This window comes from Saccostrea cucullata, unplaced genomic scaffold, assembly GCF_032062105.1.
Source record: "Saccostrea cucullata isolate Sc308-1 unplaced genomic scaffold, CSIRO_AGI_Scuc_v1 ctg1866, whole genome shotgun sequence".
Lineage (NCBI taxonomy): Eukaryota > Metazoa > Mollusca > Bivalvia > Ostreida > Ostreidae > Saccostrea > Saccostrea cuccullata.
In genome coordinates, this window is record NW_026918424.1 from 30,781 (window position 1) to 49,748 (window position 18,968).

Here is an 18,968-nt window from a genome sequence, read left to right on the forward strand (position 1 = left end):
ATAAAGATTTCCTTTCTTGATGATTTAAATTTATTGAATTTTTTGAAAACCAAAGCAAAATTATTATAAGGTTATACTAAGAGTTATTCAAATTTAAATTATTTTATTGGCAAAAATAAAATTTACAGCAGGTGTAATATTTGCATTCCAGAAATATCTTCTTTTTTTTTAATTGACATTCTCTCATTATGTATTTTGCAATTTAAACATGTTAAAATTATTACAGGGGTATCAGCTCAAAATAATACACTGTATACTATGAAAATAGAAAATAAATAATAATACATATTCCCTCTTAAATTTCAATGAATTCACATGAAATAAAACTGAATTCACATCTCCAAAACAAATTGCTTGCAAATCTGCTATTTACAATTACAAAAATTCAAGTAGTTTTTTCACCTCCAATAAGCATAAGGATTAATTTTATATTTACGCTGACATTGAGGTGAACATAAAAACAAAAGGACAGGGACGTCAGTTCTTCCCTGAAGGTCTACCGCAGAAACCGTGGGTGAAAGTGTCTTCAATGAGAATGAGGTCATTGCTCGTACACAGCCCTCGAAACAGAACCCCCCACACCAGCAAACTCGAGCCGAGTCTAGGTAGCGACACAAATGAGTATGCAGGTCTTCATCACTGTATGGCAACCTGAAAAATTAATATCTATTAAATACTAGTATTTCTTGTTTATGGCAAAGGGCAAGGTCAATAAATTTGAATCAACAGCCTTTGCGATTAATACTGGCAAATTGAATCTACCGGTAAATATTCTTACTTCAAACATTTGCATCAATTAAAAAAATTGTCTTTTATTTCTTAGATTAGAAACAAGATAATACAGACTAAAAAATCAGGTACATAAGTACCAACAATCAATAATGTGTACATTTGATATTTATTGTTTTATGAATCCCCTGGGAAATCAACCATTTCTAATCAAAGTCTGTAATGCTTCTGATATTATTCTAATCATTCTACACTTATCTGATTCCTTGATATATCCACAAGTTTTTCATGCTAATCATCACAAAGAAAAGAAAGATTATCTTAAAGTTTACATTTATCAAAATTTTTTCCATTTTTCTTGGAGAAGAAAAAAAGGCACAAAGGTAAGTAAATCTTTCTTCATATTTATTCATTTCTGACCTCTAACTAACCAACCTATCCTCATAAACATAAAAAAATGTACCAGTGCTTCAAATTATGACATATAAAATTGAATTGTACACATATATTTAGAATTTTTGATAAAGATTGAATCTTTAGGCATAAGTATTATATTACAAGGCAAAAGTGGTTTTATTTTCTATTCACAATCTTGAAAGCAAGGAATGAGTTGCAGAGCTGAAAAAATTACCACTTCTCGATCTCTAAAAGAGGGAAAGGGAAAATTCAATCTTTCCAGGCTTTTTAAAAATAAATAAAAAATACCCATTTATATTCACTGTAAATTCAATACATTATTCATACATTAAAGTGTTCTTAAATTTTCTTGAATTTTTTTCCCTTGAAACTTAAGTTAGTATTTTTATATTTTTTTCATAAATCAAATTTATTTAGCATTAATCACTTTATATTATATTCAATTCTGCCATAAAATTCATTCAACTCTATCATGCAGAATTCTGAGTTTATACTTCTGAAAAATTGTTACATGTAATGGGAATTGAAAGTGTAACTGCAAGGGAGAAATTACCGTATTAAAAATTCAGCTTAATGAGCAAATTGATCAATTAACCAGAAGTCTCTGTCGAGACTGAAGCTCTACTGGTTTGAACTTGTAGCAAAGGAAGAGAAAAGTCCTTAAGCAGCTGGGATTTGAAACTTTACAACAGCAATAAATAGAATAATGATTGTTGATAAAGTCTCTTTATGTTCTTAGTGTAGTCTACTTGTGTGCCAAGATATATTGAAATCAGACCAAAACTGTAGGAGGAGTAGCATTTTGAAACAATTTTACAGATATTTCTATTTTTAGTAACAACGGCAACACCGTTCATCGAAATCAAAAACCGATACACAGATTTATGTATCTTAGTGTAGTCTACTTGTGTGCCAAGTTATACTGAAATCAGACCAAAACTGTAGGAGGAGTAGCATTTTGAAAGAATTTCACAGAAATTTCTATTTTTAGTAACCACGGCAACACCGTTCATCAAAATCAAAAACCGATATACAGAATTATTATCTTAGTGTATTCTACTTGTGTGCCAAGTTATACTGAAATCAGACCAAAACTGTAGGAAAAGTAGCATTTTAAAAGAATTTCACAGAAATTTCTATTTTTAGTAACCACGGCAACACCCTTCATCGAAATCAAAAACCGATACACAGAATTATGTATCTTAGTGTATTCTACTTGTGTGCCAAGTTATATTGAAATCAGACCAAAACTGTAGGAGGAGTAGCATTTTGAAAGAATTTCACAGAAATTTCTATTTTTAGTAACCACGTAAACACCGTTCATCGAAAATAAAAACCGATAAACAGAATTATGTATCTTAGTGTATTCTACTTGTGTGCCAAGTTATATTGAAATCAGACTAAAACTGTAGGAGGAGTAGCATTTTGAAAGAATTTCACAGAAATTTCTATTTTTAGTAACCACGGCAACACCGTTCATCGAAATCAAAAACCGATACACAGAATTATGTATCTTAGTGTAGTCTACTTGTGTGCCAAGTTATATTGAAATTAGACCAAAACTGTAGGAGGAGTAGCATTTTGAAAAATTGTTTACAGACAGACGGACAGACGGACGGACGCCGGACGCATTACTATCGCATAAGCTCTTCTGGTCTCTGACCAGTAGAGCTAAAAATTACTCTGTTTTATAATTAGTAAATCAATGGCAAAACCAGAAGTCTCTGTCGAGACTGAAGCTCTACTGGTTTGTACTTATAGCAAAGGAAGAGAAAAGTACTTAAGCAGTTGGAAATTGAAACTTTTCAACAGCAATAAATAGAATAATGATCCTTGATTAAGTCTCTTTATGTTCTTAGTGCAGTCTACTTGCATGCCACATTTATATTATAATCAAACTAAAATAGTATTTGGAGTAGCATTTTGAAAGAATTTCACAGAAATTTCTATTTTTAGTAACCACGGCAACACCGTTCATCGAAATCAAAAACCGATACACAGAATTGTGTATCTTAGTGTAGTCTACTTGTGTGCCAAGTTATATTGAAATCAGACCAAAACTGTAGGAGGAGTAGCATTTTGAAAGAATTTCACAGAAATTTCTATTTTTAGTAACCACGGCAACACCGTTCAACGAAATCAAAAACCGATATATAGAATTGTGTATCTTAGTGTAGTCTGCTTGTGTGCCAAGTTATATTGAAATCAGACTAAAACTGTAGGAGGAGTAGCATTTTGAAAGAATTTCACAGAAATTTCTATTTTTAGTAACCACGGCAACACCGTTCATCGAAATCAAAAACCGATACACAGAATTATGTATCTTAGTGTAGTCTACTTGTGTGCCAAGTTATATTGAAATCAGACCAAAATTGTAGGAGAAGTAGCATTTTGAAAGAATTTCACAGAAATTTCTATTTTTAGTAACCACGGCAACACCGTTCAACGAAATCAAAAACCGATACACAGAATTGTGTATCTTAGTGTTGTCTACTTGTGTGCCAAGTTATATTGAAATCAGACCAAAACTGTAGGAGGAGTAGCATTTTGAAAGAATTTCACAGAAATTTCTATTTTTAGTAACCACGGCAACACCGTTCATCGAAATCAAAAACCGATACACAGAATTATGTATCTTAGTGTAGTCTACTTTTGTGCCAAGTTATATTGAAATCAGACCAAAACTGTAGGAGGAGTAGCATTTTGAAAGAATTTCACAGAAATTTCTATTTTTAGTAACCACGGCAACACCGTTCATCGAAATCAAAAACCGATACACAGAATTATGTATCTTAGTGTAGTCTACTTGTGTGCCAAGTTATATTGAAATCAGACCAAAACTGTAGGAGGAGTAGCATTTTGAAAAATTGTTTACAGACAGACAGACGGACAGACAGACAGACAGACAGACAGACGGACGGACGGACGACGGACGCATTACTATCGCATAAGCTCTTCTGGTCTCTGACCAGTAGAGCTAAAAATATACTCTCAACCAGAACTGATGAGAGTTTATACCTATTTTTTTTAATCATCCTCCCACAACAACCAGAACTGATGAGAGTTTATACCTATTTTTTTTTTTAATCATTCTCCTACAACAACCAGAAATGATGAGAGTTTATACCTATTTTTCTGATCATCTTCCCACAACAACCAGAACTGATGAGAGTTTATACCTATTTTTTTTAATCATCCTCCCACAACAACCAGAACTGATGAGAGTTTATACCTATTTTTTTTAATCATCCTCCCACAACAACCAGAACTGATGAGAGTTTTTACCTATTTTTTCTTATCATCCTCCCACAACATTCCACTAGAGAGGGCACCTGCCATTCTGTCTCTTCAAGATCACTCTTTGTAACATCAGCAAATGGGTTACTAAACAGATCGAGATGTTCAAGACGTAACTGCATAAAACTACACGGAAGTGTTTCTATCTTGTTATGGCTGGCTGAAAGGTATTTCAGTTTTTTGAGTCTTCCAATGGTGGGTGGAAAGGTCTCCAGCTTGTTGTGGTCTACCTTTAGTGTCACAAGATTATCCAGTTCACAGAGCTGAATGGGCAGAAGATTTATAAGGTTGTTACTGAGGTCTAATAAAGAGAGAGTCTCCTTCCAATTTGGCAGTAGGCAGAGAGAGGAAGGAAGTGTCTGTATCTTGTTTGTGGAAAGTATGAGCTCTCGTAAACTCGTGAGTTGAGAAAATGTCGGGGGTAACTCTTCAATGACATTTTCTTGTAAGTCTAAATGAATAAGCTTTTTTAGTTGAAATATTCTGGAGTCTATTTTCTTCATTCGACACTGAGAAATGTGAAGATGCTCCAGCAGTGAAGGGAAGCTTTTTGTGAGAGGATAGTTTTTTTTGGACGTTACTGACATTTTTGTTTTCGGTTTGTCGACACTTTTGGTACTTGCAGGTGCCAGTGTGGACAGGCTGATTCTTTCTATATCCTGACCTAGGGATGCCTTCCGTAGCAATGTCAGGAAATTTTTCAGCTGAAGTGGATCAGCCTAAACAAGAGAAACAAGACAAGATTTTCTTAACTGCAATTATTAAAATAAACACATACATGTATTAGTCAAATGAATTTTCAAAAAGGTTTTTACATATTTTTTTTATTAATCTCTGTTTGCATTTTAAGCACTATCGATATTTTTATGTATGAATTCTGCTAAAAGTATATAACCAGAAGTCTCTGTCGAGACTGTAGCTCTACTGGTTTATACTTAAAACAAAGGAAGAGAAAAATAGCAGTTGGGACTTGAGACTTTAAATCAGCAATAAATAGAAAAATGATCCTTGCTACTCATCAAAATAAAAACCAATGCACAGAATTATGTATCTTAGTATAGTCTACTTGTGTGCCAAGTTATACTGAAATCAGACCAAAACTGCAGGAGGAGTAGCATTTTGAAAGAATTTCACAGAAATTTCTATTTTTAGTAACCAAGGCAACACCGTTCATTGAAATCAAAAACCGATGCATAAAATTATGTATTTTAGTGTAGTCTACTTGTGTGCCAAGTTATAATGAAATTGGACCAAATCTGTAGGAGGAGTAGCATTTTGAAAGAATTTCACAGAAATTTCTATTTTTAGTAACCACGGCAACACCGTTTATCGAAATCAAAAACTGATATACAGAATTGTGTATCTTAGTGTAGTCTACTTGTGTGCCAAGTTATACTGAAATCAGACTAAAACTGTAGGAGGAGTAGCATTTTGAAAGAATTTCACAGAAATTTCTATTATTAGTAACCACGGCAACACCGTTCATCGAAATCAAAAACTGATACATAGAATTATGTATCTTATTGTAGTCTACTTGTGTGCCAAGTTATATTGAAATCAGACTAAAACTGTAGAAGGAGTAGCATTTTGAAAGAATTTCACAGAAATTTCTATTTTTAGTAACCACGGCAACACCGTTCATCGAAATCAAAAACTGATACACAGAATTATGTATCTTATTGTAGTCTACTTGTGTGCCAAGTTATATTGAAATCAGACTAAAACTGTAGAAGGAGTAGCATTTTGAAAGAATTTCACAGAAATTTCTATTTTTAGTAACCACGGCAACACCGTTCATCGAAATTAAAAACCGATACACGGAATTGTGTATCTTAGTGTAGTCCACTTGTGTGCCAAGTTAAATTGAAATCAGACTAAAACTATAGGAGGAGTAGCATTTTGAAAGAATTTCACAGAAATTTCTATTTTTAGTAACCACGGCAACACCGTTCATCGAAATCAAAAACCGATACACAGAATTATGTATCTTAGTGTAGTCTACTTGTGTGCCAAGTTATATTGAAATCAGACTAAAACTGTAGGAGGAGTAGCATTTTGAAAAATTGTTTACAGACAGACAGACGGACAGACAGACAGACAGACAGACAGACGACGGACGCATTACTATCGCATAAGCTCTTCTGGTCTCTGACCAGTAGAGCTAAAAACATACTTTTATGATCAAATACCTAAGTCCTGTAATGTATTCAATAGCTTTTTACATGAGGCCAAACAAAAAAATATCTTTGTTTACTGTTACATGCTGAAATAAAATAGGGTCGGTAGGTAGGAATTTTTTTTTTATTTTATTGAATTTTTTTAATACACAAATTCACATAAATTGGTTGAATAATACAAAACAGTTTTACCATTGTGTGGTGCCTTACCTTTGTTTGGCTTGTAATATGGGTGTTTTCTTGCCAACTGCTTTACAACTCAGGGGTGTGCAATTAAAAATAAATCAAGTACTAGCCCACAGGCTTGTAACAGCGTTAAAGTTACTAGCCCAAAGTTAAAAGTGAGCAGTCCAAATATAGGGGCAAAAAATTGTAAAAACAAATATTGTAAAAAGTTCACTGTTGAGAAAGTCAGGGTCCTAAGCCATCCCTTTTAAAGTTGAAGTTTAAAAATTTTAAGAAATTATATTATCTTTTCTTTTCTGAACATATTGTAATTGTGTAGCTTATACATGTTATATCTAAAATGAAGCAAAATCATTTTATTTTCATTTCAAACCATTAAAAACAATTGATATATATTAAAGTTTAACCACATAACACTTAGCTATTAGTTGATTGGGGGACCGTAAATAATAGAAAGAGATATCTGCATGTATTTACCATTAACAAAGAAATGGAGGAAATTCGGATTAAAAAAAAAGATCGTTTTTTGAAGTAAATAAGTCAGGAAGTACTTCATAATAAGATAAGGTTAAAGTAATTTAAGATCAGTTGGAACATGCTGCTTAGAAAATTTTCATTAGTTCGAAATTAAATAGCAAAACAATGAGTGAAAATACCGTTTGTATTTCTCATGTATAAAATGCATAATTTTAATGTTTACTACCCCAAAAACGGTAGCACCGGCCATCAGGCGATGCTAGTTGCACACCCCTGCAACTGCCAAGCAATGGTAAGCAAATTGCAGCGAGCTTGTTGGTGTAGAAATTGAACTCCCTGGTTTTGTTTTTGTACTTTCAATTTCGATTTCAAAGATGAATGTAAAAGTTAAACTGACCGGCCAGTAACTTCCGGATTTTTACGACGAAAAAAAAAGTTTGGGTCGGCGATGAAAATTAGGGTCGGTCGGGTAACCGTAAACAAACATAATTTTTTGTTACGCCTGAGTAATAAAACAGAAAAGCAGGCAGTGCATGGAAGTAGTCACAGTACCCACCTTGCACAAGCACAAATCTTGCTGTGGGTCTTTCAAGCGAATAGTTGCTTTCCCTTCATTTATAAATTTGGCAAATATTTGCTCTATGTTGTCTTTAATCTAAAAAAAATTAATCTTTGTAATTTATGCCTGTAAGAATTAATTCATTGATAGACAGTGAATTCTAAAATTGTTATTATCTTTGTTTTCTGAATAAAAGTGAAATATTACAAAAGAACCTGTCAATTCAGAACGTGTAACATGCAGATCGACAAACGTATGTACAGACTCAATATCCCCCACTTTCAGAGAAAGCAAGAGGCAAAAACTACAATCAAAAGTAGGCAAAAATATTCTAATAAATCGTGATAGATCAGAACACGTACTTGATATTTTGCACCGTTCCTATCCTTGGCAGTGCAGGCCATCAGGAAGAGAATGCCTTCTTTAGAGTCAGTCTGTGGTTTCCTTCCTATAGACAGCTGTGTGTGACAACCCTTGCCTCCTTTCTTGACATTCAGGGATGGCAGGAGACGATTAATAATGTCCATCTCACACTTTATCCTCATTTTTCTTAAACAGAAAGAACCATCAAATTAAATATCTGTGTTTAGTACAATTAAAGGAAAAAATATTTTATTTCTGTGGTGGCAGATTTCTGCCCCCTACATGCAATGTAAATTATGTTAACATGCAATTTATAATTATGCAGCCATGCAACATATTTATGTTGGCATGTTAACATAATTTATCTTGCAGTGGGAGGGAGGGGGCAGAAATATGCCAACATAGTAATGATGATGTTTATAACAAATTTCTTCATATAAACAGTCATTGTAATCTACTAATCAATAAAGTTAACAATCTAAATAAAACATCAGAATACCGTGGTCAAGTCTAAGCGCCTTCCCTATGTCGTTAGGGGCCAATACACGAATCAGGAATGTTTACGTTGGTCGAGTAGCAGTACAACTTATCAAAATTTCCGCCAAAATAAAAAAATATATATTCATGCGCGCTTTGCATAAAATGTTTTCTTTTTCATAACTTATAACATTTGTTTAATAATCATGAAAGAAAGAATAGAAATATTGCATTTAACAAATGCATTTGGGAAAACATAACGAAATCTTTTTAAACTATATTTTAGTCGGTATGTTATCCTGTAGATGTTGTTAGGTCGCCATCATATTTAATGAGAAACAACACATTTCTTGCAATATTTACTGGTTTTGCAAATTCTCTCATGACATAAGCTAACAGTTCTGTATGAATTTCATTGCGCAATGTGTTATCAATTCAGAAAAGTGTGTTCATGAGATATTTCTGTAAAAACCAGGCTTGTCCATTGGCCTCAGCATCCGGCTTCTGTCTGCCGATTCTTCATCAGTTCATTCGGAGTGTAACAGACAATGTTAAAATTGCGTAAAAGCACAATAAGGTTGCTTGCCTTGGCGGTGTTTTATTTACTGTACCTTGTGATTGGTGCGTCCGTATTTTCCGCTATTGAAGGACCAAAAGAACGGGAATTGATTAAAAATGTGAAGAAGTTAAGGTCTGATTTTTTGACTGACAACACATGCCTGACAGGTATGTCACTCTCTATAAACTGTAGAATAGTAAAAAAAATTGATATAATCATCTGGATTTTGATGTAAATTAAGATATTTGAGATGTAATGGTTTGGGCCATGGATATTGGCCTGGACCTGGTAGCTCAGTTGGTAGAGTACCTGACTAGTGATGGCATCATGCATGGGTATTTGGTTCGATTCCTTGTCCAAGCAATTAAATAGCTGATATCAGTATGTATCAAAATTTGAAGTTTGATTACACAATCTTGAATGGTATCTTTAAAACTGAAGAAAAAACACACTTGTTTTAGAAAAGAGAGGTCAATGTTAAAGGAAAGGACAAGGTAAAAAAATGTTGATGTATTTGAATAGCTTACATCAGTATGTATCAACATATGAAGTTTGATCACACTATCTTGAATGGTATCTTTATAACTGAGCTAAAAACTAACTCAAGAAAAGTGAGGTCAAGGTCAAAGGAAAGGTAAAGGTAATATGAAGTTTGATCGTGAACACTATCTTAAATGGTATATCTAAAACTGAGCTAAACACTAACTTAAGAAAAGTGAGATCAAGGACAAATTAAAAAAACAAGGTCACAAAATGTTGATGTTGTTGAACAGCTCTCATTAATATCTATCAGCATATGAAGTTTGACAAAAATATCTTGAGTAGTTTCTTTGAAACTTAGCTTTGAAATGAGCTAAATGCAAAGTGTGAAGGAAGGACAGATAGAAGGACGGAAGACAGACAAACAGTATATGCCCCGGCCATATTCATGGTGGGCATAAAAAAAGGAGGGACCACAACAAAGGCACACTATTTTTTTTTTTCTTTTAAGCATACTAAGTACTGCATATTTGTGAATTTGAACATAAAACTTTATTTTAACTTATTCTGGCCTCAGCCAAATTTTGTTCTAAAACATCCTCCAACAGAACAGTAATATTTTTTTTTTATTCTTCTTTATTTTGAACTTGTTGTAAAAGCAATATTGACATTAACCCTGACTTGTTAAAAGAACAACAGTATACTTAGTACCAAATAACAATTTTTCATTATCTTCTATTTGAAAATATAAAGACGCATTTGTTTAACAATTATCTTTCCTGAATGGTTATACCCTCTTAACCTGATCAGCACACAAACGTCTACAGTGTGGTTGTATTGAGAAAACATTCAATCGGAAGTGAACATGTGGAAGGCTTTCGTAGAAAAACATGAAATGCACTTTTGATATGCTAGCTATTTTACTGTAATAGTCAGGAAAGAAAAAAAAAATCTTTTATCTCAATATGCTCAAAGTATATTTTTTTCCACCATTTATGTCATATTAAATGACCATTTCCTTTTGTCTAAGATCACACAATTAAAATTTTTTTCGCTTTTATGCTCTCACTTAAAACTCTGCCTCTATTGTGCAAATGGGGCACATTAATGGAGAGGTAGTTTAGTGATAATTTAAGCCTCTGCAGAGATGTATAAACAACTTTTTTGTTAGAACTTGTATATATGTAACATTTCATATAATTTATCTATTTCTTATTTAGCTGGAATTTAAAACGGGGTGAAATGAAATATTACAGTATAATTTTTTAATTATTGTTGCAGTATAAAACGGGGCAAAATTGTTTGCAATTAGATGCAAAATAATCATCCTTAACATATTGTGTAAATGCTACAATGGTATAGAATGATACATAATCATCCAACAACATAGTACCTCTCTTGTTCACCTGTATCTGGGATTCTTCATAAATTTTCATGATAATAAATGATATGATTTTTAACAAAGTTTTGCACTAAATTAGTATATATAAAGCTGTAAATTGATAATCAATGTTTTTTAAAAAGAATTTTCAATACCGGTATTGTTTTTTGTCAAAAGAAAATTTTTTTTCTTACAGTATAATTAAAAACTGGTATATTTAATTATTCAGAATCTATGAAGAAAACTAGGCAATGCTGAAGATTAATGCTATTTCCCTTGAAAAAAATGAATAGTATGGATCAAATTATGACATTCCCTTGGAATATTATATTGGATAAATAAAGCTTGAAGACAATGTAATTGAAGAGAAATGTCAATTAAAACAAAATAAAAATGCAGACTCTCTAGCGAAGCATTCATCCTGGGATTATAAATAGTGTATGACACTATGCTGAAATTGATTTTGTTGTGATAAATTTCTTTCTCTGGGTCTAGAGACTCATCAAACGTAGAGCAGATTACAATGATTAGAATAAAACTTGTTCCAGTGAGACACTGAGTTCAGCAAATCTCGGATTAAGATGGAAAATGTAAGGGCCTGTTGCCGAAGCTCCACTTCGCGATTAACATGGCTTTGCCTAGGATTTTTGGCTTATTTATGTTTTGGTGCACTCGTGTTCATGAGGCTGGAATCTGGTATCGAGAGGGATGATCGAAAGGATTTCTTGAGCAGGAAATGGAAATTTTTGTCTGATCATTCATGTGTGTCAGGTAGATCTACAACCAAGATGCATAAAATATCAGATTATTGAAAATTATATTAAGTGAAACACAGTATTGTGATCAATATGTCATGTTGAACAGTTGAGTAGTTCATTTAAACTTTTCATTTTTGCATTTAATTCACTGCTATTCACTGATGTTCATTCATCCATTTGGCTGGTGATAATCTGTTGTGTAGATTTGCATTTGACAGTCATCATATTCACTTTGCATCAATGTACAACTTGATCCATAATTATCTCATATTCACATTTACTGGAAATTTGTAGAACTAAGGTGAAATTAAATGGGGATATTTTGTCTGCTTCCTGTCTGTTTTCACTTTAATAGACATGCATTCATACAAGACATTATTTTTTAAATATGCATAGATTTCATCTTCCTGGGTGTCTTAACAAATGTGTATAAAACATTTCACTCTCTCACTTTTTGTAACCATTGAGAGAACATTCAGAATAAGCCCAACTAAACCACCTAAATTTATTTCACTCTTTCAGTACCCTTGGCTTTAGTATCTGTGGGAAAACATGGGAAGGGATCTCAATATTTTACAGCATATATATTAAAGAACATACCCATTTTTTGACCCAATCAGCAACCCTAAATGTTAGGGAATGTAACAACTTATGTATATTGTAAAATGAATAAGTTAAAATGGATTTTTTTCAACTTGAGAGAATAAAATGCATGGCATATTTGTCAGAATTACCGGTATGCTACATTCTAATTAAGGCCAGTATGGCTTTCATACATCTCTCCATCTAATGTTGGTCTGGCATGGACCTAGAGCAGATTTTTCTGACAAGATTTATTTTCCATACAAACTAAAGAAACAATGATCAATATTTCAGATGACAAGTTGGAAAAGTTCATTGCCAGCATTGTTATTGCTACAAACCGAGGAGTGTCGGCCACCAAGAATGTCACCATGTCTGAGCCCAACTGGACATTTGGCCAGTCCATCTTCTTTGCTGGAACACTCCTAACAACAATAGGTATTTGAATACAATAGTTGAAAATAAATAGAAAAATTATTTCCTTTGTTATCCACATTTGAATATGAGAGATGTTGCAAAGTTTTACAATGATTCAAATTTGGCATATGGTCAAGAAACTTGCATCAAAAAGTGGACACACCAAACTGTCCTCTTCTATTTTCATGATTATTCTTCTCTCTTTTTATTTTTTTTTATAAGCATTTCTTGACTTTCTCATAGATTCAAAATAATCAACCTTACTATATTTTACTATAAATTCTGAAAATTGCGAAATGTTTTTGCATAATATCACATTAACCAGAATTTCAATTTTATTCCACCTTCGTAGGCTATGGCAGAGTGGCACCCCTGTCTGAGGCAGGGAAGGGTTTCTGTCTCCTTTATGCCATGATCGGCATTCCACTCACCTTGATTTTCTTCACTGCCATCGTAGAGCGCCTGATGATACCCACCAAAATGTTCCTTTATTTCCTGTTCCGCAAGCTTGGACATCTATACCGAGTGTTTCACATCCAGCTGTTGCATTTCTTCATTCTGCTAATAGCTGCAATTGTTTTCATCTTCATCATACCTGCCAGCATTTACTCTGCTCTTGAGCCAAAGTGGGACTTTTTGGACTCCTTTTACTATTGCTTCATCTCCATGACAACCATTGGGCTTGGTGACTACATCCCAGGAGACAATCCTGACCAAAAGGCCAGAGCTGTCTACAAGCTAGGCACCACAGGTAATAATGACTACAAGCTAGGCACCACAGGTAATAATGACTACAAGCTAGGCACCACAGGTGATACTGACTACAAGGTAGGCACCACAGGTAAAAATGACTACAAGCTAGGCACCACAGGTAATAATGACTACAAGCTAGGCACCACAGGTAATAATGACTACAAGCTAGGCACCACAGGTAATACTGACTACAAGCTAGGCACCACAGGTAATATTGACTACAAGCTAGGCACCACAGGTAATAATGACTACAAGCTAGGCACCACAGGTAATAATGACTACAAGCTAGGCACCACAGGTAATAATGACTACAAGCTAGAAACCACAGGTAATAATGACTACAAGCTAGGCACCACAGGTGATACTGACTACAAGGTAGGCACCACAGGTAAAAATGACTACAAGCTAGGCACCACAGGTAATAATGACTACAAGCTAGGCACCACAGGTAATAATGACTACAAGCTAGGCACCACAGGTAATAATGACTACAAGCTAGAAACCACAGGTAATAATGACTACAAGCTAGGCACCACAGGTAATAATGACTACAAGCTAGGCACCACAGGTAATAATGACTACAAGCTAGGCACCACATGTAATACTGTATACAAGGTAGTCACTACAAATAATACTGTACCGTAAATCTGGAAATTTTGCGTCGATTTTATTTTGCGAATTCGGGTCAAAATGGTGTTGATTAATTTTTACGTTTCAAAATTTTGCGAATTACCACTGCTTTGTTTACATTTTCTTATTGGTAATTTATTTTTAAGAAAAATATTTTTGCGAATGCAATGAACTCGCAAATTTGCTAAAAATTTATCTACAGCAAAAATTTCCAGATTTACGGTATAGAAACAAGCTACCACAAGTAATACTGATTCATATTATTATTATATGATGTAAAATCCATAATTTTTTTTTTTCAGTCCACACATGTAATTAAAATCCTCAAACAAGACTTTTGGCTTAATTGACCACTTATTTTTTTTCTAAACCACAGGGGAATTCGTGAGCATGCCCCTGTGTGAAAATTTTTTTAAAAATTAAAAACAATTTCTCTTTTTGTAGTGTACCTGTTCATAGGCTTGCTGATGATGATGCTACTGTTGGCTGTTCTGTACGACATCCCAGAGCTCAATCTAGGCTTCCACTTCTACCTGAAGAGTGATGAAGAGGAAGAGGAAAGGGCACGGCTGAGGAGTGGTGGGGAGAGCAGCGGACCCAAATATACCAAACAGCGGGACGAGGACCCCCACAAACAGAGTGGGGGGAGTCAAATGTATCAGCCTACCCAGGATGATGTGGCAGCGGCCACAGGGAAATAACAGGATTAGATGATAGTAGTTATTATTAGTTACCTTCAGGAAATTAGCTTTTAGAAATGTCAGGGTTTCTGCTTTGATTATAGATTGAATGTGGTTACAGTTTGCTGGATCTTCACTTCTGATCAGTGCTTACTACTGTGTCACTAAAATGTTTATACTAGATGTGTTTTTTTTTTCATTTTTTATGTGAAAATATGTTTTTAAACATTTTTTGAAAATACGTAAAAATGCTTTACCTTTATGGGGAAAAACTGTTGATACTATTGTGTGATATGGAACAGTTCTGCTCTTATATTTAATTGAAAGTACAGTGTACATGGTTGTCACTAATTAAACTTAATAGTTTTGATATTTATACACATATATGTGTTAAATTTTAGGAGTATGTGACAGATTATAAGCTCAGAGTTTGATATCATGTAAATTAGTAACAGTTTGTGCTTCACTTACAGCAAATGATTGAAAACATACGAACATATATGAAAATTTATGACACTTTCAAAGATTTTTGTATAATTAATAAATGAAATTTTAATTTGAAATGTTTCCATCAGAACTTTTGAATCCAAAATATTGTGTATTGTAGAATAATTTTCATATTTGGAGGTCAGTATTCTTGGCCAATCAGATTTTTTATAGGGTAACTCATGTATACAGAAGATGAAAAACCAATACATCGTTATCATTTATTATGGTCCCCATGAACAATGAAAATGCCTCAATATTGAGATATCATTATTTTGGCCATTGAATTAGTACATTAAAAGCAAGGTCTTTTTTGTCTCAGGATGTCAAGAAAAAGTAAAGATCCCTGTGTATTGTAGTTTAAGAGCCAGTTTTAGGGACTGCTAAAACGTACTGACACAAAGTGGCTTCAGGAACAAAGGTTAAAGAGCTATTTGAATTTTTACATTAACCTTGATGTATTTTTCTGCTTTCTTTGTATATTTATTCATTCATTATTTGATACATCACCAATATTTGCAAAATCAGTGCATTTCTTTTTGAAGTTCAGATAATTGTTCCATATCATAGTGCTTTACAGTGTATTGGAATGTAGTCATCTTTGTACTGTACATCAGTAAATTATCGCGACACCTTATTTTCACTAGACATTCATTAACTCTTTAGTAGTGAGACAAAATTTTCACTAGAGTTTTTGCTCTGTATAATCTTGAGCAAACTGTTTCACCTAATTATGCGAAAATTCAAGTTCTCACAAATAAAAAGTGATTTAAAGTACATGTATAAAACAGTAAAATTTGCTTTTAAGGTAGTCAGGTGGACGTGACTCTATAGTTCTTAATGCACATGTACCGGTATCTATACAGGAAAGTGGTATAATAGACGCTTTTGTCTTATATAAACAGAAATTTCCTTATATCTTGGTTCCTTTTTAGTGACATTTTAATTGTATACATATGCATGTGTGTTTTGCTTGTCCATCTTTCAATTTTACAAGGAATACTGTATCAGTGTACAAAGTAAGAAACAAAAATTAGATTTACATTTATATGTGTCCCTGTGTTGCAGCAAAATTTTACTGTTATTGTTAAAAAAAATTTTCCTCAAATAATTCCTCTTAATAAAAGTTGTAACTATATATCTGTTTTTGAAAATATTGCAAAGGTTTATTATACAAATACATGCTTGTTACTAATAGATTTAGTCTGTATTTATTTATTTTTCATTCTTTACAATTTTGTACAATTTTTTTAGTGTATTTATAATTTTTTAAAATAGTGCAATCTGATACATTGCCATGTACATTTGTTATTTATTGAAAATGTATTTGTGTTTGAGTGTAATAACATGTTGTAGGTTGTGTTTCTATTTAAATTTGCATATGGTATACACAGGGTATTTCCATGTGTATTGGTTTAGTTTGAAATAGAAAATTTTAACATGTTGATGTGGATATACGACAGTTAGATTTGAAGTTTGTTATATATATGGTATAGAATGTAGTTTTTTTCAAATTATATTTATTAATACAGATATGTGCAGTTCCTGTTCAACAAAGAAGATATGCTTTTCCTTAACATGCAAACTTTGAGTCTCTATTAGTTTTACTATTATTAAGTGAAAAGGAATAGATGAGACTATACTATGATTTTGATATGCTACAAAATGGAGGGGGCAGCTTTTCAATGGTTAAATAAATGTTTTGGGAATTTTTTTTAAAATATTATGTTTGGAAAAATAGATGGTTCATGGGGGTCCCATGGAGAAAATGATTTGTAACATACCTGTAATTTTAAATGCAATTAAGCAATGTTGTTGACAACTTAAGTAAATTGTTGAAAAAAAAATAGAAACCTGGCTGAATGTCAATCATTCATGTCACATGAATTTTCAATTTTAGAATAAATTTGTGCTGTGCAGAATTTAAGCACGGTGTTCCCGTTGGCTTCACCTATACAACAGACTGATGTAAGTGATGTTAAGATTGGGGGGGGGGATCTTTTGATAAAACTCATGAAAAACTTTGGTAATACCATGCTTGTGTAATTCTTGCTGAAGAAATTGAGAAAAGTCATTTTTAACACTATCAACATCTTCTTCTGGTATCCTGTAAAAAAAAAATAAACAAAATTACAGACCCCATCACTGCTTGTGAAAAGTATGGTCACTGTTGATATGACCCTTAGTTATGTTAGAGTGTTATATTAGTTGTAGATTATATACTTACTAACTTATGTCTGCTACCCCTTTTGGGGTGTAGGCCGCTAACAAGATCCCCCAGGCCCCTCTATCCTGAGTAATATTTTCTACCTCCTTCCAGTTCTTCCCCATTCTTTTGACATCTGCCTCCAAATCTCTCCACCAGATGTTCTTTGGCCTCCCTCTCTTATGTTTTCCTTGGGGGTTCCAGGATAAGGCTACAATGCCTTGTGATGTTCTTATGTGGCTTGCGTAGAATATGCCCTATCCACCTCCACCTTCTCTGCATTATTTCTGCTTTTACAGGAGCTTGTTTTGTTCTTTGCCACAGACTGGTGTTGCTTATTTTGCCAGGCCATCTGATCTGGAGGATGCATCTCAGACAAGAGTTGACAAATGTCTGGATCCTGTTTATTATGGCAACGGTCATCCTCCATGCCTCGGAACCACATCTTCCCAAGTCAAGTGTTTCTGATCCGCTCCACATGTGGAGTGGAGTGGATCAGAAACTTTTTGACTTGGGAAGATGTTGGAACCATAGAGAAGCACAGCATTAACATTGGTGTTAAAAAGCCTAACTTTGGTGCATGTTGTAATTCCTAGAAATTTACGTAGAACATGTAGATTATATATCTCTTTGTAAATGTTTGTGATCCTGGTTATCATTCCTGTGATATGTTTTAATGAGATCAGATGAGGACATAAGACTATAGGACTGTAAATCACATGTTTTATTTCCATGTTAGAAATTTGCCTGTCTTGTTCTTCTAGATACATGGTTGTTTACATGTATTGTTTATTCTTAGGAAACTTTTTTTTTTTACATTCCAAGAATCTCATTAGATATTGCATTGATCAAATATATTGAGTTGTCTGAGGATATCTTTGTTAAACCTTCTTTTGAGAACTAGTCACATTGCTGCTTTTATAAATGTTTATCTTTATGCCATTCATTCCACAAATATGTTAGATACATGTATGTTATTGTTGTGAAGTAAATACTGTATTAAATGCTGATAAAACAGTAACTAGTGTTCTTTGATTTTTTTTCTTCAAATACAATATTACATTGAAAGACAGTTAAAGCAATAATTTGTTATTACATAAAGCAATCAACCCTGAAACAAGGGAAGATAGGGAAATGAGTAGAGTGGTTGCTGAAAAATCCTTTTCTACTTACTGGGAAAATAATCAGCAAACCTTTTGATAAGAATGAGGACAACCTGTAATGACTCAATTTTGGAATTTCAAAGTTGCCTCTACCTTTAAGATATTAAAAAGCTTTTAACTCAAACTTTATTGACTCGCTTTGGTCTTTGACTCATGTTTCAACCAAAGAGTTGGACATTGTGATGAACTCT

At 33.4% G+C, this 18,968-nt stretch overlaps 2 protein-coding genes across 3 annotated transcripts; one reads left to right on the plus strand and one right to left on the minus strand.

Annotated features, from left to right (window-relative positions):
* Positions 1–192: 192 nt before the first annotated feature.
* On the minus strand, positions 193–8,400 carry LOC134265115 (leucine-rich repeat protein 1-like). Its single transcript, XM_062747355.1, has 4 exons — positions 8,205–8,400; positions 7,840–7,938; positions 4,432–5,162; positions 193–651 (listed from the first exon to the last, which is right to left on the minus strand). Exons 1-4 carry the CDS (start codon positions 8,385–8,387, stop codon positions 399–401), a joined length of 1,266 nt encoding a protein of 421 aa, XP_062603339.1. The 5' UTR covers positions 8,388–8,400; the 3' UTR covers positions 193–398.
* A 595-nt stretch (positions 8,401–8,995) lies between these two features.
* LOC134265124 (potassium channel subfamily K member 1-like) lies at positions 8,996–18,635 on the plus strand. Of its 2 annotated transcripts, none has more exons than XM_062747373.1 (4): positions 8,996–9,408; positions 12,737–12,880; positions 13,212–13,610; positions 14,687–18,635. In XM_062747373.1, the coding sequence occupies exons 1-4, from the start codon at positions 9,231–9,233 to the stop codon at positions 14,941–14,943; spliced, it is 978 nt and encodes a 325-aa protein (XP_062603357.1). In that variant the 5' UTR covers positions 8,996–9,230; the 3' UTR covers positions 14,944–18,635. The 2 variants fall into 2 exon arrangements, with proteins under 2 accessions (XP_062603357.1, XP_062603350.1); XM_062747366.1 differs by lacking the exon at positions 8,996–9,408 and adding an exon at positions 11,400–11,873.
* Positions 18,636–18,968: the final 333 nt, after the last annotated feature.

What these genes read in the sequence shown, in the direction of transcription:
- LOC134265124 (XM_062747366.1), top strand. Translation starts at nt 11,684, where the DNA reads ATGGAAAATGTAAGGGCCTGTTGCCGAAGCTCCACTTCGCGATTAACA. An exon ending in TGATCATTCATGTGTGTCAG is followed by an intron (nt 11,874 to 12,736) that starts GTAGATCTACAA and finishes TCAATATTTCAG; the next exon opens with ATGACAAGTTGGAAAAGTTC. An exon ending in CTACAAGCTAGGCACCACAG is followed by an intron (nt 13,611 to 14,686) that starts GTAATAATGACT and finishes CTCTTTTTGTAG; the next exon opens with TGTACCTGTTCATAGGCTTG.
- LOC134265115 (XM_062747355.1), bottom strand. Translation starts at nt 8,387, where the DNA reads ATGAGGATAAAGTGTGAGATGGACATTATTAATCGTCTCCTGCCATCC. An exon ending in GGAACGGTGCAAAATATCAA is followed by an intron (nt 7,939 to 8,204) that starts GTACGTGTTCTG and finishes AATTTTTTTTAG; the next exon opens with ATTAAAGACAACATAGAGCA. An exon ending in AGGATGATAAGAAAAAATAG is followed by an intron (nt 652 to 4,431) that starts GTAAAAACTCTC and finishes TTAATTTTTCAG; the next exon opens with GTTGCCATACAGTGATGAAG.